General features: G+C 53.3%; 1 protein-coding gene across 2 annotated transcripts in view; it reads left to right on the top strand.

Annotated features, from left to right (window-relative positions):
* MASP1 (MBL associated serine protease 1) overlaps nt 1-27,501 on the top strand; it is a 66,300-nt gene extending 38,799 nt beyond the window's left edge. Inside the window, exons 9-15 of one of the 2 annotated variants that reach the window (XM_077826291.1) lie at nt 2,315-2,389; nt 16,745-16,879; nt 20,926-21,039; nt 21,554-21,739; nt 22,937-23,004; nt 25,557-25,656; nt 27,311-27,501. In XM_077826291.1, the coding sequence (XP_077682417.1) occupies nt 2,315-2,389; nt 16,745-16,879; nt 20,926-21,039; nt 21,554-21,739; nt 22,937-23,004; nt 25,557-25,656; nt 27,311-27,501 (869 nt within the window). Of the gene's footprint in view, nt 1-2,314; nt 2,390-9,737; nt 10,634-16,744; nt 16,880-20,925; nt 21,040-21,553; nt 21,740-22,936; nt 23,005-25,556; nt 25,657-27,310 lie in introns of those variants that run through there. The other variant, XM_077826290.1, reaches the window with a different exon arrangement.

Below are 27,501 nucleotides of genomic sequence, written 5' to 3' on the forward strand. Positions count from 1 at the left end.
CCAAATAAATCTGTTAGTCTTTAAGGTGCCACCGGACTCCTCGTTGTTTTTGTGGATACAGACTAACACGGCTGCCCCTCTGATATATTACACAGATTGACTCTCTGCCATGGCAGGGTCGAACTGGCCATGGCGTGCTGCGGAATCAGGGGCAGAAAGAGCGATTGAGATTTGATCTTGTTGCTAAAGGCAGAACAGGCAGTTAAAGTGCAGTTGTTCTCTGCAAAGTGCCCCCTTGTTACTCGGCAGCCCTGTCCCCTGGGTGTGGCTCCGTCAGAAATACAGCTTTACGCCTGTTCACTCTTGTTAGCCCTGCAGGACCAGTGCAGTTCCAGGAGCTGGATTTTACGCGACACAAGTGTTCACTAAATTGCGATTGCACAGCCCAATGGTGCCCTCAGTGGAAAACGGAGTCACACATCTGTATCCCAGAGCGGAGCGAGAAGGCAGCAGGGCTGCCAGGGTGTAGCGGAGGGAACATGAGGCTTGTCTGTGTGCAAAAGTTGCCCCAATTTCACTAAACCGGTGCAGAACCCTGGTGTGTTTCAAATGCAGAGACACTCCTACTGATTTAACATCCGTCCATTGAGGCCAATCAGTATAAAGCACTGCGCTGCCAAACCCAGAGTGTGCATGTGAGAGGATCGCACCGATTGAACTAAACGGATTTCCAAACTGACTCAGTTAAATCAGGGCTGCAGCAGTGTGTGAACCAGCCCACACTGGTGACTCAGGCCAGGCTGATCCCAGCCTGGCGCACGCATCTGCGGGGATGCTTGCCGGGGTAGCAGTTTGAAGAACTATGCTTTTCCTCACAACAGTGGATTGAAATGCTTTAGCCTAACTAAAGTTAGTGGGCTCAGTGTCAGGAGATCTGGGGGGAATGTAACGGCCTGTGATATGCAGGAGGGCCAGACTAGCTGCTCTCCTGGTCCTATGGATTTGATACAGGGCCTGATCTACAGAAGATCTGAGGAGCCAGTGCTCCAGATGAAGTCAATGGGAGCTGGGGGAGCCTAGCACCCCTCCAGGTCAGGCCCCTGGAATCACCTAGAAACAATAAAATTGTCACAGGGTCGGCTGCTTCCTGAGCTCCCCCTCATGGCCAGAGGTGGACCTGCGGCGTTCTGCCTCTGTTTCCTTTCTTCAGGGCCCTTTAAGAACTCCGCACACAAACGCATCTCTAGCTCAGCCAAACCCCTCCTTGAGCCTGGATTTCTTACACTAACAAAATAATTCCCCAAACAGAGTTCTCAAATCCCTGTGAAGGCTGTGCTCCCAGTCATCCCACTGGGAGCTCCCAGGCCTTCCCTGCCTGGAGTCTGCTCACTCCCAGCAGCCACTCCCTGCCCTGGCAGGCCCCGGTCTCCCTCCAGCTTCACTCTGGCACCTCTTCCTACACAACCCCACTCCTCAGCAGCTTCCTTAGAAAGGAACCCATGGATCCCTGTTTACATGTGCCTCCTGGGCTCCGAGGCCCCACAAGGGAGGGACCCAGAGCCCAGACTCCAGCCGGAGCCTGAACCTCTACACTGCAATCTGATAGCCCCACCGCCCCAGCCGGAGTCAGCTGCCCCGGGCTGGCCGCAGCTTCAGCCTTGGGTCTTTGATTGCAGTTTAGAAATAGCCTTACTGTACAGCGGACAGAGCTCTGCTTCCATCGACAGCCAGGTATCATCTCAGCTACTCTCCCCTCTCACGGGGAGCGGTCTGCAGCGACAACAGGTTTGTAGCAGATCGAGCACCCCCCCGCATGTCCCTCCCAGACCCCGGTGCCCCTTACCATGGGGTTCTGCCCGCAGCAGCTGGGTCTCCCTTTCCAAGGGAACCCCTTCCCCCTAGGCCCACCTTGCCTGAGTGGCTACTGCCAGTCATCATCTAGCCCCCTTTCTCTGGGACAGACTGCAGTCTGTACTGGCCACTCAGCATTGGTGAGGGGGTTGGACCAGCTGCCTCTGCCTCTCCCCAGGCTGCACCTCTGCAGCCCCAGTACCTCCCGAGGCCTTGAACAAGGCCTCAGCCTGGGGAGTTGCCAGGCTGGAGCTCCCAAGCTCCTCTTGCCCTTCCCTAGCTCTGCTCTGCTACAGGTACCCTGCTCCAAGGCAGCCAAATTCCACCTTCAGGGCACCTCCGCAAGCCCAGCATAGACTATGGCCCCTAGAATATATTTATGGCAACACCCCAAAGGCTGTCTGTCAACATGCGTGGCTAACCCACAGCCAACGGTACATGCACCGGCTGCATGTGCAAACCCTGCATTCGGATAAGCAACAGGCGCGTCTATGCTCCCAGCTAACGTTGTGCTCTCTTCCAGGCACGTACATCTGTGATGCTAAGGGGGTGTGGAAGAGCGAGGAGCTGGGGACCAAGCTGCCGTCTTGTCGACCAGGTACCTAGAGAGCTCTGGCATGGTGCACCACCAAACGAGCTGCCGTCTCGTAACAGAGTTGCTTATGCCACGAGTCAGCCAATCCGGCATTCGCTCTCCAAGGGGTAACCGAGCATGATGCAATGGGTACACGTTGGGGAAGGTGGGGGTCCGTTCAGCACAGATCCGCTGACGTCACTCCATGGCTGGGGCAGCCCAATGCCTTCACTATGCAGGGGTGCCCCAGGCTGTGATCCACAGGTACGTCACCTTAGGAACACCTCAGCAGCAGGCAGGGACAGGGTGTATCCGCAGCGCTATACACAGGGGATGAGGGGTCTTGTGGCTATAAAGGGCAGAGCAATGAGCAACAGCCGTGTGTCACCGAGATGGGGCTGGATTCTGAACGCTCCAAAGTCCACAGGAGTTGAGCTCCAACGGACTGGTTCAGGGCCACCTCTAATGCCAGGTGGCCAAATCCTGCCCTGGAGGCCACTAGAGATGTCAGCGCAATTGCACTGGTGGAATTTGGCCCAGGATGTGCGGCACCTTAGAACCTGCCTCAAGCAGCCACCCAAGAGCCCAGCAAAAATCAGAAACCCAGCAGGGGCGGATCTTTAAATAACGGCCCAACAGCGTCCCCTCTGGGGGGTGCTATACTGTGCCCACTGAGATCTACTCCGACAGCACGCAGTGCTCCACAGACATTTACTGATTGGTCCCCACTAGGCCCCGGGTGAGAACTAGCCCCACTTTACAGCTGGGGACACTGAGGCTGAGCAGGTAAGGGACCGGCCCCAGGGGGCAGGGAGAGGCATTGTCAGAGGAGGGAATTAGGCTCAGCGGCTCCTAGGTACCGTGCCTGGAGTCAGACCACCTCAGACAGTGGCTTAGGTGGCTGATTGCCTCGGGCCAGTGGCTGTTAATGCAGGTTCTCTCTGTGTATGCGCATCCAGGCTGCAGTATTTTAGGAACAATTAGAGCCTAGAGTCTGAGCCAGAGAGAGAGGAAGCAAAACCTTAGCTGGCTCATGGGTGAGGAAAGGCCCGTATCTGTTCCTCTCCCACCTTCACTCCTTCTCCAGCTCACTGGCCGGCTTTGTCTTTGAAAAAGAGAGAACCCCGACTCCTGCCCTCCCTCTGATCTGCACACACTGCTCACTCGTCTCTGGCAAGCATACCGCTTGCTGCAGTTACACTCCAGCCAAACGTGCCCTGCCTTACATGCCCCCACTATGGTGCATGCTGCTATCTCCTGGGACCCCGCAGGCCAGCAATGATACCTCTCAGTGGACATGAAAAAGGGAAACGTTCCCCTCTGCTCACAGCAGATGCAGCACTGGGCAGAGCGGTCTGCCCTTTAGAAACACCCTCCCCGCCTTTCCCGCTCCTCACAATGCACCTAGATCTGACCTGGAGCTGGGCAAATCCCAGCACATGGTTTCTGGGAATATTTGCTGGGACTCGTTCAAGAATCCCACACACCTTCAGCAGTCTTATCCCAAGAGCCTTTGTGGGGTCGGGATGCGCTGGCAGGAGTGTTTGTGGACAGCGAATTTCAAGGCCAAGTTATTCACAGTTATTCGCTGAAACTGACCATTGCAGCCACACACCCCTGTTCAAAGTGTTTGCAACCTCTCCTTGTCAGGGAGGGCTCGACATAATACCATGGGACTTTGCTGGCAAACCACACCTAACCAAGAGAGTCCAGGTGTAGTACGTTTCAACGACACACCATACCCGCTCAATCCAGAGAGAGCCCAAGCTGCAAAGTGAGGTTTGGCATCTGGATTTGGAACCCACCATTGCCTGGGATGTTTGGATCCCTCAGATCCTGGAACGCAGCCAGATGGTGGTGACTTCACTTTGCCCACTACCAGCTGAGCCAGGGTCCGACCTGTGACCTAGAGGTGAAAATGGAGCCTGGTGTCCTATTGCCATTCCTCTCCCTGAGCTACGCTCCACAGTATCGTGGCGAAACAAACAACCATGTTAATTTCAGCCCCATTCATAAAACTTTTCTTTTTACATTGTTAAATGGAAAAGGATAAAATTAGCCAGAACATGTGCCTCCCCACCCCCCAATGTTCAAGGGTTTCAGGGCCAATGGAGAGTGAAGAGGATTGATTACTGTGTGTGTGTGTGTGTGTGTGTTTTAAGTACAATTATGGACCCCAATCCTGCACTTGGATCTGCATGGACAGATCTCTGGAGGGGTGCATGGATTTGATTGCAGGGTTGGGGCCAAGCCAGAGAATAAATGATATTGTGGCTCCATATTTATTCTCTCTTAACCACGCCCAAGGACACGGGAATTGCCAGCCCTGTTCAGCCCTGTGGCCCATCTAGTCCAGTAAACTGTTTCTACCAGTGGCCGTACCAGATGCTCCAAAGGATGGTATGAGAACCCCCTAAGCTGTGACTATGGCAACCTCCTCTTTTCTGGCTGCTCCTTGCCCCCCTCCATTGTGCTCCGGCTCCAGATAACACGACTGGGAGCCTATGGTAACAAACATTTGGACTTGAGTCCTTGGTGCTTCTGTTGGGCTAGGGAATCAATACAGGCAGCCTTTGTGCGCCGCTTCCAGTGTTCCAGCTTCTGATCCCCGGTGGCAGCCAGGAGCGCAGAGAGACTCGGGGGTAATGAAGCATGACAGCGGGGAGAAAGCTGTCCAAATATCTGCGGCAGTTCAGCTGTGGTTAGATTCCTCTCCCCCTTTGGCTCAAGCCAGTTGCCCACCACAACTAAACCCCATTCTCAGCCCCTGCTCTGCACCCCCTAACTGCCGATAGCAAGAGCACGTCCAGGGCTTTCCGTGTCTCTTATGTATTTTTATTAGAATCAATATTTGGCTAGAAGAGCTTCCTCTAAACGCATCCCATCGCCTTAGGAGGAAAGGCAGCTTCCCGGCAGCCCGACAGCTGGGATACAGGAAATGTTTGGCTAGGTGCATTTTATATTCCTGACAGTATTTGACATGGCAGGGAACCTAAACACACACAAGTAAATGTACATGGACACACGTGCGCACATGCATGTGCCACGCGTGCACACACACGTGCATATACACGTACACACGCTTATACACGCATACATGTACACCCATGCCTCTACATGTACCTACACCTATGTGCACACATGCATGTACAGACGTAGCTGTAGATACACACCTACACCTACACACACGTACGTATTTCCGGGAGGTTTCATCTTTTCAAGTCAAGCTTCACCCAGTGCTAGATTTCAGACACAACAGTGTCACGCTGGCGTAACAAAATCGGCAGCACAGAGGAATGAAGCTGTTCCCGTCCCTGCTCCGTATTATGGGGCTCAGCGTTATTGTGCTTCCTGAATTGCTGGGGCCCTCTCCCAAAGAGGCAGAGCAGTCTACTGGATTGAGCATGTGGCTGTGAGCCGTGAATCAACCTAATCATCTACTTATGTGGCCCCCCTCACTGAAGTCTGTGAGTGTCTGAATCTGTCACTGGCTTGCTCTGTGACCCACTTTCCCAGGCACCAGACAGAACCGCAACGATCTGTCCTGTTGCTCTCCTTTATCTTCTCCACTCTGCCCCACTCCACGCCAGCCTCCCTCGGAATGCCTGGCTAGAAATCGAATTGCCAACTGTCTTCCTCTAGCGGGCATCTTTCCTTCCCAAACTGCGTGAAATGAACTGGATAAACAGTTAAGGGGATAATTCACAGGCCTGTGAGTAGCATATTAGGGCTCTTGGCAGACTGATTTGGGGCCTATTGACTACAGTGGGCTATGGATCAAGCTCTTAAAGCCAAGACTGTGCCGCTTGGCAGCCAAACTGATTTGCTTGCATGAGCCTGGCAAAGGGGAAGGTTGTTTGGTAGCCAAAAAAGTGGTGGGGGCTGGAGAGGAATAACTGCCAGAGGAGTCATTAAGGGAAGACAGCTGTGCTAGATGCACCAGAACACTGTGTACCTTCCAGACACCGTGCTCTGGAGAGAGCCGACCTAGCAGCAGGGTTTTCTTAAAGGACCCTTGTATCGAACAGACCTCGGGACAAGGAGCTGAGCCAGCGGTGAGAACATTTCCACCCCAAGTGGGTGCACTGAGAGAGAGCTAGAGTTCAGCTACGCTCCTGCAAGTCTGCGGCTCCACCGGCTTCCCGGAGAGCAGGAAGTGGCTGGATGGGGGTGTCACATGAGCGAGGATGGAGTCGAAATTGCACAAGAACGTCAGGCTTCCGCGGAATCAGACGTGTGATGCTGGAAGGGACCTCGAGAGGTCGGCTAGTCCAGAGACAGGACCGTGTAAACCTTCACCAACCCCAGCAGGTGTTGGTCCCACCTGTTCTTAAAATCCTCCTCTGACGGGGATTCCACAACCTCCCTTGGAAGCCTGTTCCAGAGATTCACTGCCCTTAGAGTTAGAAAGCTTTTCCTAATATCTCACCTACATCTCCCTTGCTGCAGATTAAGCCCAGTACTTCTTGTCTTGCCTTCAGTGGCCAGGGAGAACCATTGATCCCGTCCTCTTCAGACCAGCCCTTCGCTTATTTGGAGACTGTGATCAGGTCCCGCCTCAGTCTTTTCTCAACACTAAACATGCCCCATTTTTTTAACCTTCCCTCACAGGTCAGGGTTTCTAAACCCTTTCTCATATTTGTTGCTCTCCTCTGGACTCTCTCCAATTTGTCCACATCTTTTCTAAAGGGTGGCGCCCAGAACTGGACGCAGTCCTGCAATGGAGGCCTCACCAGTGCCGCATAGAGCGGGACAAATTACACTCCTGTTAATACCCCCCAGAATGACCTTAGCCCTTTTTGCGATTGCATCCCACTGGGGACTCAGTCCGTGTGTGATCCACTATAGTACCCCAGATCCTTTTCCGTAGTGCTACCACCTAGCCAGTTATTCCCTGTTTTGTAGTTGTGCCTTTGAGTTTTCTTTTCTAAGTGTAGCACTCTGCTTTACTGGATTTCATTTGGCTGGTTTCGGACCAATTCTCCAATTTGTCAGTGTCATTTTAAAGTCTGATCCTGGCCTCCAAAGTGCTTGCAACCCCTCCCAAGCTTGGTGTCATCTGCAGATTTTAAAGTCACACTCTCCATTCCACTATCCAAGTCACCAATGAAAATATTGACCAATGCCAATTGACCAGACCCAGGACTGACCCCTGCAGGACTCCACTAGGTATGTTCTTCCAGTCTGAGGGTGAACCATTGGTCATGGTCTTTCAGCCACTTGGACATCCATCTAGACCACATCGCCCTAGTTTGCCTATGAGAATGTCATCTGGGACTTTGTCAAAAGCCTTACTATAGTTTCACTTAAGTCAAGATATATCATATCTATTATTTCCCCCCATCCATCCACTAGATCAGCAAACCTTGGGTCTCTTGTTGTTAATATTTATTATTTCCTCTCTTTTATTTTGCTGGATCAGGTCTTTGTTTAGCATCAGTTTGCACCTGTCTTGTTAATAGCATCGATTAAAGCATTGGTTTTGAATGGCCACTTAAATTGCGACCCAGTTTGTCACTGAAACACAAGGGTCAGCCCTGCAGATCTAGAACATGTAAGACATGTAACCCGGGCCTGGTATTTTGGGGCCTTAGCGTAAGTGGGATGACACCCACCTACATGGACCACTGATAAAGACTTGAGGCCTGATGCTGTTCTCAGTGACACAGGAGCAAGGCCTGATTCAAGTCAACGGACTCCTTGCACACTTAAGGTTACACACAGGCTTAGCTGGATCAGAGCCTAACTTCTTCAAAATCAGCTGAGTTACATCAGTGCAGAACCGGTGCCAGTGAGATAGGGCTCAGCTCCCAGTTTCTGAGGTGCTTCCAGCATCAGCCCAGTAATATACAAAGTGCATTAGGAAACCGAATGCTTTTCCTTTGAGAGCTGCAAGAAAAGCAGTGATGTCTCTTGTGGGGAGAGAAGATGGCCACAGGTCTATGATGGGGGCAGAAGAAAGGATACTGGGTATAAGGGAGTCCATCCCATTAACTGAACCATGGGTCTTGGGATCAACTTCATCTACACAGGCATTGAATTCCAGCTTGACTTGCACAGCACGCTGATGGAAAAAATCAGGGGTGGGGTCAAGTTCCATGGATCCCTCCATCCCAGCTCCTGGGTGGGGTGGGGATGGTGCAACTTGTTTTTGTTCTGTTTCGTTGCCAGCCTAAGCTAGAACCGAAGATCTTCCAATTCTGGGCGAGGTGCACTGGCAGTGGGACCCTTGCAGCCTTGTTTCAGTGTGTGTGTTGGTGGGGGGGGGACGGAGAGAGTTCAAACTCTCCCCCCCCCCTTCCCCTTCCCCATGAAGGTATTCTGGGCTTCAAAAGGTGCAATGATGGATGGTGCTAGGCAGCATGCATCATTGCTGGTAGATTATGCCATGGGCCTATCTTTTCCGCCTAAGTAATGCTGATAATATGGCACATTGTAGGAAGGATGTGCTGTAGGAAGGCAATGTGTGATCAGAAATCCAAGAGAAAACACATGCATTGGTAATTCATTTAATTAAATACATCAATGACACAGGACCGAAGTCACCAAGGGAAAGCAGGATGACCTAGAGGAAAGACATAGGCAGAAGACCTGGTTCTAATTCTGGCTCTGCCACCAATTCACTGTCTAAATAGACAAGACAGAAAAATAGGGGGAGGTGAAACTGAGGCACAAAGCGACTTGCCCAGGAGATCAATGGTAGCGGTAGGACTAGAACCCAGGTCTCCTGAGGCACATTCCAGTGCCCTGTCTACTGGACTGCTCAGACCTAGTGATGGAAGTAATCTGGCCCTAACTCCAAAGCCCATTGAAATCAATGGGCAGACCCAGCGTCTTCAGCAGACTCTGGGACAGCCCATATAGGCCCTGACTGACATTAACAGGAGCATAATAAGGCTAAGCAATTATGGTTATCACCACCACCCCTGCCACAACACTAGAGTAATGGACCATGGTACTCCATTAGGGGGTACCTCCCAGCCCAAGCAATTCCACCAACCTATGGAGCGAGTGACTATCTTTAGGGACTCAAAGAAGGTTGAAAAATGTATGTACCCATTTTCCAGACATAACAGAGAAGGCCCATTCAGGACATGGAATTGGGGTGCCCATGTCATTTAAAGATCAGCCTGCTCCATGCCCTGGTGTATATATTGTAGGAACCAAACCTGCAGAGGCAGACGGGGTTGGGTCTTTTCCAGCACAGATGTCCACGAGAACAAGGATTGGCCCCTGGGGACAGAAATAAGAGTATTTGGTTCTTAAGAGACCAATCCAAACTGGCATAATCTACTGGAGAATCGCCTTTCTGCTGTTTCCTGTGGAAGTGCTTGCCCCGTTAGATTAACTGTCCTGTCCTTTCTCTCACCAGTGTGTGGCCAGCCAGTTCGCCCTCTCCCCGGGATAATCAAGCGCATCATTGGAGGGCGGAACGCAGAGCCCGGCTTCTTCCCTTGGCAGGCCCTGATCGTAGTGGAGGACACGTCCAGGGTCCCCAACGACAAGTGGTTCGGCAGCGGGGCCCTCCTCTCTGACTCCTGGGTGCTAACAGCGGCTCACGTCCTCCGCTCCCAGCGCCGGGACAACACCATCATCCCAGTGTCCAAGGAACACGTCACAGTCTACCTGGGCCTACATGACGTGAGGAACAAGAAGGATGCCATCAACCGGACAGTGGAGGAGATCATCCTGCACGGGGGATTCGACATCCAGAACTACAACCATGACATCGCCCTGGTCAAGCTGAAGGAGAAGGTGACCATGGATGCCTACGTAATGCCAGTCTGCCTGCCCCAGTTTGAGCATGAGCTGGAAGGGCCTCACCCCAACACCTTGGGCCTGGTGGCTGGCTGGGGCATCTCCAACCCCAACATCACCGTGGACGAGATCATCAGCTCGGGGATGAGGACGCTGTCCGACATCCTGCAGTACGTCAAGCTGCCGGTGGTACTGCATGCCGAGTGCAAGACCAGCTACGAGTCCCGCTCGGGCAACTACAGCGTGACCGAGAATATGTTCTGTGCTGGCTATTACGAAGGGGGGAAGGACACCTGCCTGGGAGACAGCGGAGGAGCCTTCGTCATTCAGGACCCCAGGACCCAGAGGTGGGTGGCCCAAGGCCTGGTCTCATGGGGTGGGCCAGAAGAGTGCGGAAGCAAGCAAGTGTACGGGGTGTACACTAAAGTGTCTAACTACGTGGACTGGGTGGGGGAGAAGATGGGATCCTCACACAGGTGGACATTCCTGGATCCTGAGCTGAAGAGATGAGCTCGCCCCAGCTAGCAGGCACGACTCTGGTCTTCTGCAACACTCAATCCCCTACAGCCTTATTTCACGAGGTTTGCTTGGCATCACGTTCCTTCATGTGCGGTCGTAGGAAACGTCCGCTCAGCGGCTCATGGGATGTGAGCTGGTGGACCTCAGCCAGGTTCCTTAGCGGGACAGGCATCCACGTCACCCAGAAGATACCTCCGCGGCTACCTGGCCCCTGTGCCGGCATCTGCCCAGAGGGGCCAAGGACTGGGTGGGGCTGTGGAGACTGACCTGCGCCCTCACGCTTGCTGAGGGATGGTTCCTTCAGGTCAGGGTTGATGTACCCTCATGGGGGAAGCCGTGCCCTGCCGCTGCCTGACCCGCACCCCGCGTTGTGCAGAGAGGCCATCAGCACCCAGGGCTGTCAAGCCAGCACATTCCACCAGCACTACACCCACTTCTGAAATTCCCCCGGGGTGGGGAGAGGCAGGAAAGCCCAGCTGAAGTGACACAGGGCCCACAAAGCCCCTCACCCTGACTCCAGACAAAGAACTCACCTCCTTGATAGCGATAACAGGGGAGGGGGTTCTTGCTGATCTCTTTATCCTGCTTTATCTTCAAACCAAGCTCCCTTCAGCACCAGGCGGTCAGTGGTGTCCTAACATCAGTCCAGAATAAAGGCCATGGTTCCACCAGGGCTTCTGGCTAGGTCAAGGCACCAGAATCTGCCCTTAACTGACATGCATTTGGGGGCGGGGGTCACTGACCAGAATTCAGAGTGAAACAAGATATCCCAGCTCTGTCCTCTGAGGCCAGATCCTGATATCGTTTACACTGGTGTAGATCCAGAGTCACTCTACTGACTTCAGCAACCCCTGGATTGATGTTCACCATCAGCTCCAAATCGAGCCCACACGGTGAATGCTTTCCCTGCTGTTTCCGCCTCCATCTTTTCTGCGCTGAGACGCCACAGCTGCTAAACTCGGAGCTGGCTTTTCAGTGTGGACGCACAGGAGCAAAGGGTGTGAAATCCATCCTGCTCCCTTCCATTGGTGCCCTAGGCTGGGGTCTGGGTGGAGGTTTCCTTGCTCCCTTTCCTAGGATAGCATCAGTTCTTTAGCGATGATGAGGCTATGCCCACTACACCTGTGGCATGAGAAGCCTATAAGCACAGCACACAGAGGTTCAGTGATTGAGAGACCTCTGCACTGCACTACACCCAGGCTTTTCCGTCTTCCCCCTACAAAGCGCAGACTGCCAAGCAATGGCCTGAGCTTCATCCCAGATGGGGAGAGTCCGGGTGCATTTCATGGCACTTACTACGCATGACCCTTTCCCTGTTCTAGAGGCCAGGGGGCCCCATTGTCCGCGCTGAGTGTGTGATGCTGTGACTTGCAGCGTGTGCGTTGGAGCTTAACACTATCAATGCCTGGTGAGAGGACGAATCCCTCTTGCTAGCAAACCCAGCTTGTTCTGAGAGCGAGATGGGCAGAGTATAAAGCAGAATAAAGCCAGGCAAAGGAGTTTCCACGCTAGACGCACGCGCACTGCAATAGAGTCTTCCCTCTCTTCCAGGGCTGTGTGGCTTGGCAGGCATTTGCAATCATTTCCTTGCACTTCATTTCCAGTGGGGTATGCCCCATGTGAGTTCTGCTTTGAGTTGGAGGGTTCCCAAAGCCAAATCTCCCATGTTTCCCTTGGTTGCACACTGAAGCCACATAAAACTCCTGAGTTTGGATACCTTCAGCATGACTCCAAAAACTGACCCAGATTTGGGCAGAAGTCAACCCTAGGTTCACTGGAGACTTGTTTCTGGTGTGGTGCATGTCACAGCTACTGGGCAAACGGCACTGCTGACCCCTCCTGGTCTCTCTGAGTGCCTCCCCCATCCTGAACCTCAAGCCTCGAGTCGTCAGCTGGTGTAGGGTGGAATCACGCGATTCTCCCTCTCTCAGACTGGGTCGGGACTACAGTCCCATTACGTTCAGCTCCTGCAATGGAGCGTGACGGTGGTACCCAGTGACCAGATGCCTCCTTAAAGCAAAGTGTTTATTTACAGCAAAAGCGGCTCTTACAAACCAAAAAAACCACACTCTGTACATGTCTAGCTCGCCAGGTGTTTAAACTCTCTCCTCTGTGTACTTGTGAGCCCCCACGTACACTCACATAGCGATGCCGGTTAGTAAAACACGGAAGGGTAGCTGCTCTGATGGATACCTGCATATAGCTTCTGTTGGGCCGAACCTTACTATTCTGGCTTGTTTTTACTCAGACCTGGGGAGTTTTACCTGGGTATGGGGTGAGCAAACACTGAACTAGACCCTCAGGCTTTGACCCACAATCATTTAAGCAATGCAGATAGCAGCAAGAGGAGCGAGATCCTCCGGAGACCAAAGGAACATGTCTGTGGTACACACATGCTACGGCCTGTAATCCCGACTACGCCACGTAGTTAGAAGATATTATATTTTTTGTACTCTATTCTGTCAGCTGTCGAACGCTGCGTATGGACTGTCTGTATCATTCTTACCGGGAAGGAAATAAAGCCCTGGTATGAACAAAGCACGTGTCCTGGCAATCCACTGTTCTAACCAGGAGACTGCCGCCTGAGTGAAGTTCATGGGCCTGCACCCTGCATTCACCCTGCAGTGTTGTGCTCCTCCCACTTCCACAACCTCAGGGCTTCTTCTTGATGTGCATCCCCTCCCAATGCACTTGCACCACGAGCTTTCTCCTCTTCTTAATCCAATCACAAAAATAATGCACCAAAGCACGGGGAATAATGGGAAGGGTGAGGCTTACCAACGTCCAACCCCTGGGGCCACGGGCAACTAGCCATATGTGGATACACCTATTTGATCCCAGCAGACAATCCCTGCTCCCAAAGAGAAGCGAAACATCACTCCTGGGTCCTGCCAGCGTGCCCCTGGGTGGGGAATTCCTTCCTGACCCATGATCAGTTTAGCCCTGTGTGCATCAGTGGGATTCAACCTACCAATGACCAAGTGTCCTCTCCTTGCTGAGGACTGCAAAACAGGGAACGCGCTCCTCTGCATTGAGACCATCTTTGAGGTGTCTTCGGGCAGAGAGGAAGGAGCAGAGGAATGCTTATGAAACAAGCAAATACCTCCATGCAAACATCCTTCTAATAAAGGAGAGAGAGGGACTATAGAGTATCAAACCTGGGGCTAACTAGAAGGCTGCTTTCAAAGTTTCTAAGTGGTCTGACAGCTTTTCATGCCATGCCGACCCATCCCCAGCTGCTGGCATGCACCGTGCCAATCCACCACCCCAGTCCTAGCTCTTGGAGTGCTGGTCCATCTTCCAGCATGGCTCATTCTTTGAGTGCAGTTCACTCCTCCTGCCCCCCCAATGCCAGGCTGTAGCAGATCGAGCACTCACCGCTACGGCACCTCCTGCTGGTCAGTCCAGGAATTAGCTCTTTCCAGTCTCGGAGCGCCTCGTGCTGGCCGGTGTCTTGCCTGCCTCTGGCTCCCCGTGTCCCTCCCAGACCCTGGTGCCCGTTCCTAGGGGTTCTGCCCCACAGCAGCACCCCCACACTCTGGGTCTCCCCTCCCAGGGGAACCCCCTCCCCCTATGCCCACCTTACCTCAGTGGCTACTGCCAGTCATCATCTAGCCCCCTTTCCCTGGGGCAGACTGCAGTCTGTAATGGTCACTCATCATTGGCAAGGGGGTTGGACCAGCTGCCTCTGCTTTTCCCCAGCCTGTATCTCTGCAGCCCCAGTACCTCCTTAGGCCTTTAACAAGGCCTCAGCCTGGGGAGTTGCCAGGCTGGAGCTCCCCAGCTCCTCTTGCCCTTCCCTAGCACTGGTCTGCTTCAGCTACCCTGTGCTCCCAGGCAGCCAGGTTCTTCTCACTCCAAAGCTAGAGAGAGACTAAGTGCCTTCTGGCCCTGCAGCTCTTTTATAGGGCCCGGCCTGGCCCTGATTGGCCACCTCTCAGCCTTTCCTTTTTGGCTTTCAGTCCCAGCCCGCTCCAAGGGCTGGCTTTTAACCCTTTCAGGGGCGGAGCGGGGTGACTACCCCACTACACAGGCCTTTGAGTCCCATCCCATCATTGCCAGTGAACAACACCTTCCTTTAGAAAGACTAACGTACATGCTTCAGAGTCATACCATGGGAGACCATGGATCATGCACATACAGGATTTATGATCAGTGCGACACTGCATGGGCTAGGCTATAAGAACATAAGAACGGCCACACTGGGTCAGACAAAAGTCCATCCAACCCAGTGTCCTGTCTTCCTACAGTGGCCAGGGCCAGGTGTCCCAGAGGGAATGAACAGAACAGGTAATAAGCAAGTGATCCATCCCCTGTCGCCCATTCCCAGCCTCTGGCAAACAGAGGCTAGGGACACCATCCCTGCCCAGCCTGGCGAACAGCCATTGATGGACCTATCCTCCATAAATTTATCTAATTATTTTTTTAACCCTGTTATGGTCTTGGCCTTCACAACATCTTCTGGCAAAGAGTTCCACAGGTTGACTGGGCGTTGTGTGAAGAAATACTTCCTTTTGCTTGTTTTAAACCTGCTGCCTGTTAATTTCATTGGGTGACCCCTAGTTCTTGTGTTATGAGAAGGAGTAAACAACACTTCCTTATTTACTTTCTCCACACCAGTCATGATTTTATAGACCTCTATCATATCCCCCCCTTATCATCTCTTTTCTAAGCTAAAAAGTCGCAGTCTTATTAATCTCGCCTCATACGGAAGCTTTTCCATACTCCTAATCATTGTTGTTGCCCTTTTCTGACCCTTTTCCAATTGCAATATACCTTTTTTGAGATGGGGCGGCCACATCTGCACGCACTATTCAAGGTGTGGGCGTACCATGGATTTATCTAGAGGCAACATGATATTTTCTGTCTTATTACCTATCCCTTTCTTAATGATTCCCAGCATTCTGTTTGCTTTTTTGACGGCCGCTGCACACGGAGTGGATGTTTTCAGAGAACTCTCCACAGTGACTCCAAGACTTTCAAGAGCTACTCAAGAGCTTTTTTAAGAGGGCCAGATCCTAAAGTCCTGCCTCAGTTTTGCTCATTCGAGGGGGGATTTTCCAGAGTATCTAAACTGCGCACTAAGTCCTGCCTGGCCTCTGGTTTGAGCCCAAGCCGCTCCTCTGTCCACACTCAAATCAGCCTGATTCAGGTCAACAAGCACACAGGAGCGAGGCCCTAGATCCAGCTGCGGGGTGGGTCAGAACCCAAGTCATGCTGTGACTCTGGTCCTCGGCTGGTCATGCTGCAGGGCAGACGTAGGCCGAGCTGCGGGCCTGAGGCAGAAGGTCTGCATGGTGCAATAGAGACACGTTAGCACGGCTGTGAGACCCAGGTACGGCCATTGTAAACCCAGGTCTCCAGTGCAGCGTGGACACTCCAGCACAGTCTTGGAAACACCGAGTCCACAAGCCCGGGTCCCACAGGTCCCGGGTACAACGCCATGTAAGACAAACTTTGAATGATTTACGAGTGTAAGCCCCCTTGACTTTCGGTGTTATTTGTGCTTCTAAGTCACTCGGTCACCTCTGGAACTCTCACCACCTACTGCCATTGGCTTCCTTGGCAACGTGCCTGCATCAGAACCCAGCCAAGGGACTCAGGACTTGTCCCAAAGTGCAGCTACATTTTAAAAAAAACCCAAATCTATGGAATACGGGCTGCAAAGTGAGTTGCTCCATGAGCCTTTTCTCTCTGGAGGCCTGGGGTCCCCATTGGTTGCGTCTCAGGGATGCCAAGGGGCCTTATTTTGCTCTGTGATAATCCAGTAACTCTCAGGTAACTCCATCACACTTACGCTGGATATATTTAGAGAAATGACATCAGATGCGGGGGAGGTGAACTGAGGGGGAAGGGGTCTTGGGAACTGTTTAGAATTCAACAGGAGATGATTTCTTGTTGATGTCTTGTAGTAACATCTGACTAAGCCGAATCCTGGGGTCCTGACGCAATCTTTACTCCGGTTTTACTCAAATTCCCAATAAAACCAGTGTAAACAACGGATCTGGGGATTTGCTTCCATCTATGCTAGAAAACTCGGTTTCTCAGTTGGGGTTTCACATATGTCTCTCTTGCGTCTGACCTTACTCCTTGCGGTTTCAGTGTGTGGGAAGCCAAAGTTTTCCAGGAGTTTGCTGGCTCGGATTTCCAACGGACGCTATGCCCAGCGAGGAGTATCTCCGTGGATCGCCATGCTGTATAGGGGATCGCAGCCCTTCTGCGGAGGCTCTCTGCTAGGTAAGAATCTCTTTGGTACTCGGCGTCATCTGGGCTGATGACTGGAGCGATAACGCTCTGATTCAACAGCTCGAAGAATTCGGAGGAAAATGAGCAAGCCCTGGTTGACTGGCGATTCGTATGGCACAGAGTAGAATCACATCTGGTTTGACACAATGCTATCCAGAGACCCTGGAGTGCATTGCATGAGTTAGACACTGACTGCTCAGTGTCGGTGGAGGGCTATGAAGCCATCACTATGTGCAATAGACCCCATGCAGCCTTGAAGAGTGGAGTTTGTTTTACCAGGAGAAGAAAATTCAGCTCAGACACAAGGGTTCTCCCCTGATCTCTTCAAACACGACATAGACGCCGGCTTCCTCCAGGCCCGGGGGGTGCTCAACCCCCCACTCTACCCCAGGCCCTGCCCCCACCCGACCCTTTCCCCCAAGCCCCTGCCCCCATCCCACCTCTTCCCTCCCCCGCTCCGCCCCAGACCCCATCCCCACCCCATCCCTTCCCCCAGCCCCCATCCTGCCCCATCTCTTCCTGCCCTGCCCTGCCCCTGCCCCGCCTCTTTCCCACCCAGTTCCGCCCCCTCCCTCCCAGAGCCTCCAGCACGCCAGGAAACAGCTGATCACGCCAGGCGATAGGTGCTGGGAGGCGCGGGGAGGTTCTGAGTGGTGTGGCAGCAAGTGGGCGGGAGGCACTGGGGGGGCAAAAGGGGGAGCTGGCTGCCAGTGGGTGCTAAGCACCCACAAATTTTTTCCTGTGGGTGAAACACGACTTTAACTTCCAACCAGGCAGCCAGGAGAGGGGACAATTTAATACCTTATTCCAAAAAGGCATCTCTGGGACCCCCTCGTGCTGCCCTGGATCAGAAACGGGGGTGGTTTGGAGTCCACACATAAGACATGAACCCACCAGTGACTGGCCCACTAGGCAAGAGTACTGTTAAGAGAGCCATGCCCCTGGTATCTGATCACACACACTGCTGGGGGAATTGGCTATAAAGGAGACATAAGAACATAAGAACGGCCATACTGGGTCAGACCAAAGGTTCATCTAGCCCAGTATCCTGTCCTCCGACAATGGCCAATGCCAGGTGCCCAAGCGAGACTGAACAGAACAGGGAATCATCAAGTGATCCATCCCCTGTCACCCATTCCCAGCCTCTGGCAAACAGAGGCTAGGGACACCATCCCTGCCCATTCTGGCCAATAGCCATTGATGGACCTATCCTCCATGAACTTACCAAGTTCTTTTTTGAACCCTGTTATAGTCTTGGCCTTCACAACATCCTCTGGCAAGGAGTTCCACAGGTTGACTGTGCACTGTGTAAAAAAAATGCTACTTTTTAAGTAAAGATATGCTCTGCTTTAAACCTATGCTGCAGAGCCCGATCCTGCGTAGCACAGTCATTCCTACCGCCTGAAAGTGGGGAGGCCTAGGAGGGGAAAGAGCACCTCCGAGCCGCATTAGCATGCGGAGGCCCAAGTGTCGGACCACGTCCGCTATGTCTAGTCCCTGTGCAGACCTTGCGCTCTTGCATGCCAAGGCCTGCGCATGGAGGGGGACTGAGCCCCTCTGTGCAGAAATCTCGGCCTACTGCTTACCCTGCCTGGAGCTCACGCGTGGGCTCTGTCCCCAGTGGTGGGGGAGCACAATGACATAGTGCTGCCAGCTGGTTTCCTTGCAAAGACTCAAGGAACTCACCATCCCCCTACGAAATACCGACAGGAGCGGGGTGGCTGGGTTTGGTGGGTACCGCGGTGGGGCACAGGAGAGAGCCTCCTGCTGGGCAACGATGACTCCTGGGTTGTATTGATGGATCAGTGGCTCTTTGGCCACCTTCTTGCCATCGGTTTCTTTTGACCAGCCAGTAGTGGGTCTCAGGGCTCCCCTCCTGAAAGGCCCTGAGAGCTGGGACTCCCCTTAGGGTCAGTGGGCTTTGGCGGCCTCTCTCTTGTGCTCAGCCCCGGGCCCCAGGACTGTGGAGCAGCCCCTCTGGACATGGGGTGAAATTCAGCACAAGGTCTACCTCCCACATGAGCCCCAGTTCAACCAAGAGTCCAGCACATGGTTTCTTGGTCCCATTTGGACGTAAGCGGTGCCTGGCCCTAGTGCAGACCCCACGTACAGGTGTGAATGACCACCCCCGCCCCAGTGGAAGGAGTTCAGATGCCACAACCGCCCAGCCCTGGGGACCAAGAAACCTTTTGAAAGCAGCCAATGGCCTGGAGGACATCCAGTGGTTTCTCAGCATGGTGCTCCCCATGGAGCAGAGGTGTTGAGAGATGTAACTGATCTGTGTAAAGGGCCTGCAGACCCTTAGATAAAAGGTGCCGTGTACATTATAAGCAGGGTTATTGTTAGAGAGGAGGTTGGGTGTTGTGAACTATCCCATGCATGGGAACTGGGCTGGACGGGTGTTGTGAGCTATCCTGTGGGTGGGAACCGCTGTTCCCTCTAAGCTGTGCGTGTGGGCGCACACACAGATCCTAAACCCTGCGTGCACGGCGAAACACCGCGTGCACAAAAATTTGCACAGAAGAAATTTTTTGCGCAGACGGCCTGTCATAAATAGAGGGAACACTGGTGGGAACTGGGCTGGGTGGGTGTTGTGAGCTATCCCATGCGTGGGCACTGGGCTGGGTGGGTGTTGTGAGCTATCCCATGCATGGGCACTGGGCTGGGTGGGTGTTGTGAGCTATCCCATGCGTGGGCACTGGGCTGGGTGGGTGTTGTGAGCTATCCCATGCGTGGGCACTGGGCTGGGTGGGTGTTGTGAGCTATCCCGTGCGTGGGGACTGGGCTGAGTGGGTGTTGTGAACTATCCCGTGTGTGGGGACTGGGCTGGGTGGGCGTTGTGAGCTATCCCGTGCGTGGGGACTGGGCTGGGTGGGTGTTGTGAGCTATCCCGTGCGTGGGGACTGGGCTGGGTGGGTGTTGTGAGCTATCCCGTGCGTGGGGACTGGGCTGGGTGGGCGTTGTGAGCTATCCCGTGCGTGGGGACTGGGCTGGGTGGGTGTTGTGAGCTATCCCGTGCGTGGGCACTGGGCTGGGTGGGTATTGTGAGCTATCCCGTGCGTGGGGACTGGCCTGGGTGGGTGTTGTGAGCTATCCTGTGGGTGGGAACCGCTGTTCCCTCTAAGCTGTGCGTGTGGGCGCACACACAGATCCTAAACCCTGCGTGCACGGCGAAACACCGCGTGCACAAAAATTTGCACAGAAGAAATTTTTTGCGCAGACGGCCTGTCATAAATAGAGGGAACACTGGTGGGAACTGGGCTGGGTGGGTGTTGTGAGCTATCCCATGCGTGGGCACTGGGCTGGGTGGGTGTTGTGAGCTATCCCGTGCGTGGGCACTGGGCTGGGTGGGTGTTGTGAGCTATCCCGTGTGTGGGGACTGAGCTGGGTGGGTGTTGTGAGCTATCCCGTGCATGGGGACTGGGCTGGGTGGGTGTTGTGAGCTATCCCATGTGTGGGGACTGGGCTGGGTGGGTGTTGTGAGCTATCCCGTGTGTGGGCACTGGGCTGGGTGGGTGTTGTGAGCTATCCCATGCGTGGGCACTGGGCTGGGTGGGTGTTGTGAGCTATCCCGTGCGTGGGGACTGGGCTGGGTGGGTGTTGTGAGCTATCCCATGCATGGGCACTGGGCTGAGTGGGTGTTGTGAGCTATCCCGTGCGTGGGGACTGGGCTGGGTGGGTGTTGTGAGCTATCCCGTGCGTGGGGACTGGGCTGGGTGGGTGTTGTGAGCTATCCCGTGCGTGGGGACTGGGCTGGGTGAGTGTTGTGAGCTATCCCGTGCGTGGGGACTGGCCTGGGTGGGTGTTGTGAGCTATCCCGTGCGTGGGGACTGGCCTGGGTGGGTGTTGTGAGCTATCCCGTGCGTGGGGACTGGGCTGGGTGGGCGTTGTGAGCTATCCCGTGCGTGGGGACTGGGCTGGGTGGGCGTTGTGAGCTATCCCGTGCGTGGGGACTGGGCTGGGTGGGTGTTGTGAGCTATCCTGTGCGTGGGGACTGGGCTGGACTGGACAGATGTTCTGACTCTTTTATGTTCTAGGAACCAAATGGATTGTCACTGCTGCTCACTGCCTCCACCAGGAACTGGAACTGGAGAACCCAGTTTTCCGCAGCTCGGATGCTGTCAGCCCTTCATCATTCAGCATAATCCTGGGTGAGTGACCAGCAATCAGCACTGCACACTGGCTCAAGGGGTGGCGATGGGGCAGAGACAGATCACTGACTACAAGTCCCTCCAGGCGGGCAGAGGTATGGTGCTCTCCCAAGATCCCATGGCCTGGGTAATTAAAGGCAAAGTGGACTCAGGCCAGCACCCTTTATGCCATTCCCCTGTGAAATTGCTGTGTGTGTCCTTGGTTCACACACTGGCTCACCACTTCCTCCAGGAACCCTTCAATATACAGTCTCTGATGTTCTCTGTGGCTCCTCTCTGCCCCTTCCTGCTGAACTGGGTTCCCTGCCATGGGAGCCCCACAAGCTAGCTGTGTCATGATGATACATTATGTCTGCCGGGCACAAATTTGCTAGGACGTGTCCTGCTCTGAGCTATTTGCTTCTCCAAGCCCCCAAATGACTTTAATGGGAATTCACGCCCCTTTGGGAGGGTAGGGTGATGGCCTCCCATAACTGCACGTAGCCACCTCTCCCTGGCCCTCCTTCCTTCACAGGGAAACACCGGACTCTAAAGCAAGACGACACCGAGCAGCAGCTGCAGCCGAAGAACATCATCATCCACCCCTCCTACAGGGCGGCCACCTTTGAGTACGACATAGGCCTGGTGGAGCTGTCTGAGCAGGCGGTGCTGAATGACTACGTGATGCCGATTTGCTTTCCTGATGGTTCACACCACCAAGGCAAGAGCTGGCTCTTTCTCCTCGCCCACCCAGGGACAGTGCTGGGCCAGCTCCGAAACAGGCAACAAAACTTGCTACAGCTCTTGAGATTCAGGGACTGATCTTGCAGAGGTGCCAATCAGCTGGCAGCTCCCACTGCGAGCAGGCCATAAAGCCCAACTGCCGGGCTAAACACAGACCAAGGTGGATACGGTAACCAGAAGATATGTGCAAGACAGAGACCCCAAGGAGGGTGGAGAGGAAGTGCTTATGATGCCTCAAGGGGCTATTAGTGGGAGGCCGCTGGGCAAAACTGATCCAAAGGCTAGAAAGATTTTCACGACAGCCAGCCTAGCTGTGAGGAGTTTGTTATGGGATGATGGCATTATCTCCCCAAGGAAGGTTTGGATGGTCCTTCATGTCAGTCACTGGACAAAGTGCTAGCAAATATGTGATAGGGACAATCTTGACTTGGGATCAGCACTGACTAAATGACCTAGAGGTGCCCAGCTCTGACCCATGTGATTCTTTGATCCAACCCCCAGAGTTTTTTCTCTCTCTCTGGTTCTCCTGGCTGCTGTGTTCTTTATCCCCTAGGCAAAGGGGACAGAGGACTGGTCCAGCAGGCATCTCCTCTGCCTGAGACAGTCAGACACAGACTCTCTCAAGAACCGCTCGCCGTGTGTGTGAGCCTCACATCTCCCCAGGCAGCCTTCTCTCCCAAGACCTGCTTTGCTTGTGATCCTCACAGCACCTAGTTTCAGAAGAGGGGACTTACAAGCTAGGATCAGTGCCTCAGACCAATATCAGAGCAGCTAAGTGGAAGGGCAATTACGGATGCAGCTGGCTGCATGAAAGGAATCTATACGCCTGCCCTGGACTCCTCTTGTACAACAAACCAGGCATGTTGGGTACAAAATCTGCTTCAAGGGAGATAACAGTTGCCTGGAGACAGGCCACTTCTGGGGTAGTGAAGGAATGGCTTAGAAAGATGCTAACACATAGACCGGTTTCAGAGTAGCAGCCGTGTTAGTCTGTATCCACAAAAAGAACAGGAGGACTTAATTTGTTAGTCTCTAAGGTGCCACAAGTCCTCCTTTTCTTTTAACACGTAGACTGATTCACTGCCATGTTCAGCAGGGTCCAGTTAATAGCAGAATCCTCTTCCCACACCCGAGTATCTCTTTGCTAGCAAACTCTTCTTGATTTTGCTTTCAGATGCCATGGTCATTGTCAGCGGATGGGGGAAGCAATTCTTGCAAAAACGCCCTGAAGCCTTGATGGAGGTGAGAACTATTAACCTGAGAATAGCAGGATCTAGGGGCCTGAGCACAGGGGTGGGGTCCAGCGTCCTGCCTCTGACACAGGCCTCCTCTGTGACCTTGGGCATGTCACTTCCCCTCTTTGTGCCTCAGCTACCGCAGCTGTAAAATGAGGATGCTGGCGCTGGCCTCCTTCTCGGTAGCCAAGTGAGAGTTCAGGTTTGCCCCGTGCTGGGAGCTGAGCAGCACCACAGACACAGCAGGAAAGCCAGCAAGGGCTGCTGGAATCCTGGTAGTGCCTTGCCTGGAAAACTCCCCAGAAAAATGCACCTGTCTAAAGCCAGAGTGGGTCCAAACTCCATGCCTGTTGTGTACATTGCTGCCATCAAACAGCCACCAGGGCCTTGAACATGAGTAAACACACCACTCGGGCCTAGCATCATTTCTCCAAAATCGCTGCATGCAGCCAGTGACCTGGGAGAAACCAACAGACACGTATGCAACCATTGAGCAATGAGCAAATAGGAGCGCTTTGCTCAACCGCTTCACTCGGCTACAAGGCATCGGGGGCTTTGATATATATCGATTGCGGACGAGGCTGCCAGCAGCAGAGTCCAAAGGAGAAGCAGGTCAAACCTTCAGCATCAACTGGAGATGTGTAATATCAGCTGTGCTAATGGAATCCAAATGGCTTGGCTTTCTCTCCCTTTACAACAGGCTGTCCATGAACGCTGCATCCAATGGGAACATGGTATATTCTGCTAACCCTAGCCCCACCAGACCTCACCAAGGTTTCACCTCTTGCTTCAGTGTGATGTTAGTTTGCAGGTCAGCCCAGATGGCTCGTCCTTTTCCCAGTTATCCTTTTCCCAGACAAACCCCAACAGAAGGTGCTGGGGGACCTACAGGCAGATCTCATGGTGCCAGTTTAGCCCCGGAGCATAATTATTATTTGTCTGGATGATGATAGTGCCCACAATGTGGTCAAGGGCTCACCACACACACAGGAACATGTGGTCCTTGCCTTGAAGAGCTTAAAATTTAACGGCATGTCTCCACTGCAGTCGGAGGTCTGAGTGCAGTCATTGATTCGATTTCAAGGCCTGAAGGAACCCCTGTCATCACTTAGTCAGACCTCCTGTGTAACACGGGCCCTCGGACGTCCCACAGATAACTCCAGTTTGAATTCAGCAATGTGAGCCTGTCCCCAGGGTTTCTGGCATGCTCACACAGCCCACGCTGTAGCCTACGCCGCTGCAGCTACACTGATATTCTTCACCAGGCTAGCAAGGGTAAAGCTAGCATGGGTCCGTCGACCTGATCTGGAGTCACACCTGGGATCGCAGTGTAGACATAACCTACAAAGTCAAGAAGAGCGCGGGAGACAATCAAGAATAGGTAGATTACACCTTTTGGCAAATACAGGGAGAGCCCATAATCATCCCCCTGGCAAGTAGGAGCCCCATGTCCACCTCTTCACCCCACCACCTCTGCTTAGTAAGAGCAGCTGTGTCCTCGTGTCCCTTCCTGGTCCTAAGCTGTGTTTGCTCCCTGTTCCATCGTGCTTTGGGCCAGACTCTGTCGTCAAACACACGCGTGTGAATGGGAACTGCACACACGTGTCTGAGGGCAGGATTAGACCCTTTGCCTGAAGGCATTCGGCGTGAACGCCCACTCCTGCCCTCTTCAAGTAGGACACGATAAGGAAGCTTTCACTATACGCAAGGAGCTGGGTCTTCTCCATCTCCGATTTCTATAGGTTAACTGATACGGTTACAGGTGTATGCTCCACGCCGGCGTGTCGTGGTGGTCTGTCCCCCTCTGACAGCGGCTCGGCCACATAGCAATTAAGAAACCTGCTGCAGTGTTGAGTACGGGGGGAAGGCTCCTTTGGCTCAAGCAGCAGACACTTTCACTTGGGGGTCCAGATGTTCCAGGTTCAATCCCTGTTTCCAACCCCCAGCCAAGGGTGTGTATAACATAAAGCAATAGGATACTGCTAGACTAAAGGATGTTTGGGCTTATGTAGTTGTAGCTGTGTCAGTCCCAGCATATTAGAAAGAGAAGGCGGGCAAGGTGTTTGCAGAACTCAATTTTAACTTTTTTTATCGTTTCAGTGGATAACATCGGTGTTTATTTATACGCTTTTTTTTTTAATTTTTAGTCATTTAAATATTCCCAGGTGTGAGAAATCATGGGGGCTTCAGGCAAAGGTGGAGATTAGACGATTGTTTCTCGCCAGTTGAGGCTGAGATTCAAAAAGTTAAAGCTTTATAAACCATTACGATGCAAACTGTGACCATCAGGTGTCAACATTTTAGCCTTGACTCAAACGCTCACAGGTTCTTAAGCAGCATTCTTCTGACTTGGGCAATGTGTGAATTTCAGTTGCTCTCGACGGAAATATTTTTCCGTTGGTTTGCGTGTGTGCGGCTTGTGTGCCTACAGGGTGCGGTGTGTGACATTTAGTGACATTTACCACTACAAATCAGATCCTTCCAAGCCTGCGTAGATACAGCAGGGGCCCCCGCGAGCCAATGGGCACCTGGTAACGAAGTGTTTTTCCTGTCTTGCAGATTGAGATCCCGCTCACTGACCATGCGTTGTGCCAGGAAGCCTATGCGAGGCTGCAGAAAAAGGTGACGGATGATATGATCTGCGCTGGAGAGAAAGAAGGTGCAGCTCCCTTCTATCCACAGCAGCTTTGGTGCAAGTGTGTCCTTCCATCCGCCCCAGTGGGCAGGTCTCACCCTCATGCTGTTAGACACCTGGCTAGGGGGTGAACTCTAAGGGGGTCACAGGTCTTTACCAACTCCTCGTCCGAAGAGGGGGCAAGGGGCACGTCACCCTGTGCAGAGGCCAGCACGAGGCTTACGCGCCGCCCAGCAGAGCTTACGGTGGATTGAAGAGATGCACAGCCCTTGTGCTGACCTTCAGCATGGCCCTGTCTGCTTCCCCCGAACAGGCTCTATCCATTAGGGGACGTGGATGGGGCTCTGTGCCCTGCGGCTGTGCTGAAGGGCTGGGGCCAGCAGGGGTCTCTGTCTCTCAGGGAAAGGGCAGTATTCCCAGGGTGCAGCCTGCAGCCCCCCACTCAGAGTCTGTGTCTGCCTCCCCAGAAGAGGAGGGAGACTGCAGCAGTGGGGGGAGGGAGCCTGATCCTGGCAGCCAAGACTGCCTCCACAGAGCCCCTCCTGCTTCCCATCCAGACAGATCCCGCTGCTGACTCTGGCCCTTCAGCTCAGCCGTGTCCAGTCCTTACACGCGCCACAGGGTCATGCCCCACGCTTTGAAAATCTCTGATCTAATGCAACCAAAAGTTATTGGGCTGTTGTCAGGAATCCCTGGGTGAGCTTCTCTGGCCTGCGTTGGATGAGACATCAGAACGGATGCTCACTGTCTGGCCTTACAGCCATGAACTCCGGGAAATTCTGCAGTGGGGATGGGCTTATGGACAGAGGTTCACGCTGCACAACTACTGCAGGGGATTCAAAGGGGACGCAGCTTCCGGTTTGGTTCCGGACAGATAGATTCGCCCATACCATGCCAGGCCCGGTTTCCTGATAAGATGTGGTGACATCTTAACATCTGGTTTTCACATCTCCTTGAAACCAGTTTGAGAAGTTAACCCATCTTTTCTCCTGTGCTGGATGTCTTTGGATTGGGGTGACCAGATACCAAGTGTAAAAAATCGGGACGGTGGTGGGAAGTAATAAGTGTCTATATAAGACAAAGCCCCAAATATTGGGACTGTCCCTATAAATTCGGGACATCTGGTCACCCTGCTTTGCAGGAAACATCAAACCGAGGTCCTGGCCACATGTGGTCACTAAAGGATCTACGCTGGGGGGAGGGATAGCTCAGTGGTTTGAGCATTGGGCTGCTAAACCCAGGGTTGTGAGTCCAATCCTTGAGGAGGCCGTTTAGGGATCTGGAGCAAAAATTGGGGATTGGTCCTGCTTTGAGCAGGGGGTTGGACTAGATGACCTCTTGAGGTCCCTTCCAACCCTGATATTCTATGATCACTTTCCAGGGTGTTAACTCTGGTGTCCTGGCCAAATTTTAGGTTGGGTCATTCTGCCTCCCTCTAGTTCTCCTTTAGTTTCAACTAGGTCCAGAATTCTTCCTCCCTTCCCATCTTAAATCACTTCTCAGCCTTGCTGTGCACTGGTAAAGAGTTGCCACATTCTCCACTCAGAGGTGGCTGCATTTTAGTGGGGGCACATGGCTAACCCTGTCTGTAAAGTTGGAGTAGCAATTTGCAAAGTCTGCGGCGCGTTTGGGTCCCTTGGGCGCCACGGAAATGACCACCCTTCTCTTCTACCCACAGGAGGAAAAGATGCTTGTAGCGGAGATTCAGGGGGGCCCATGGTCACCTTAACCAACCAGAATAACCACTGGCAGCTGATTGGCACAGTGTCCTGGGGAGATGGATGCGGGCAGAATGATCGGTATGGAGTGTATTCCAATGTGTCCAAGAGCTTGGCCTGGATTAAGCAGGTCACTGGGGTGGAATATTGA

Source organism: Eretmochelys imbricata, chromosome 9 (assembly GCF_965152235.1).
Source record: "Eretmochelys imbricata isolate rEreImb1 chromosome 9, rEreImb1.hap1, whole genome shotgun sequence".
In the NCBI taxonomy this organism is placed as follows: Eukaryota; Metazoa; Chordata; order Testudines; family Cheloniidae; genus Eretmochelys; species Eretmochelys imbricata.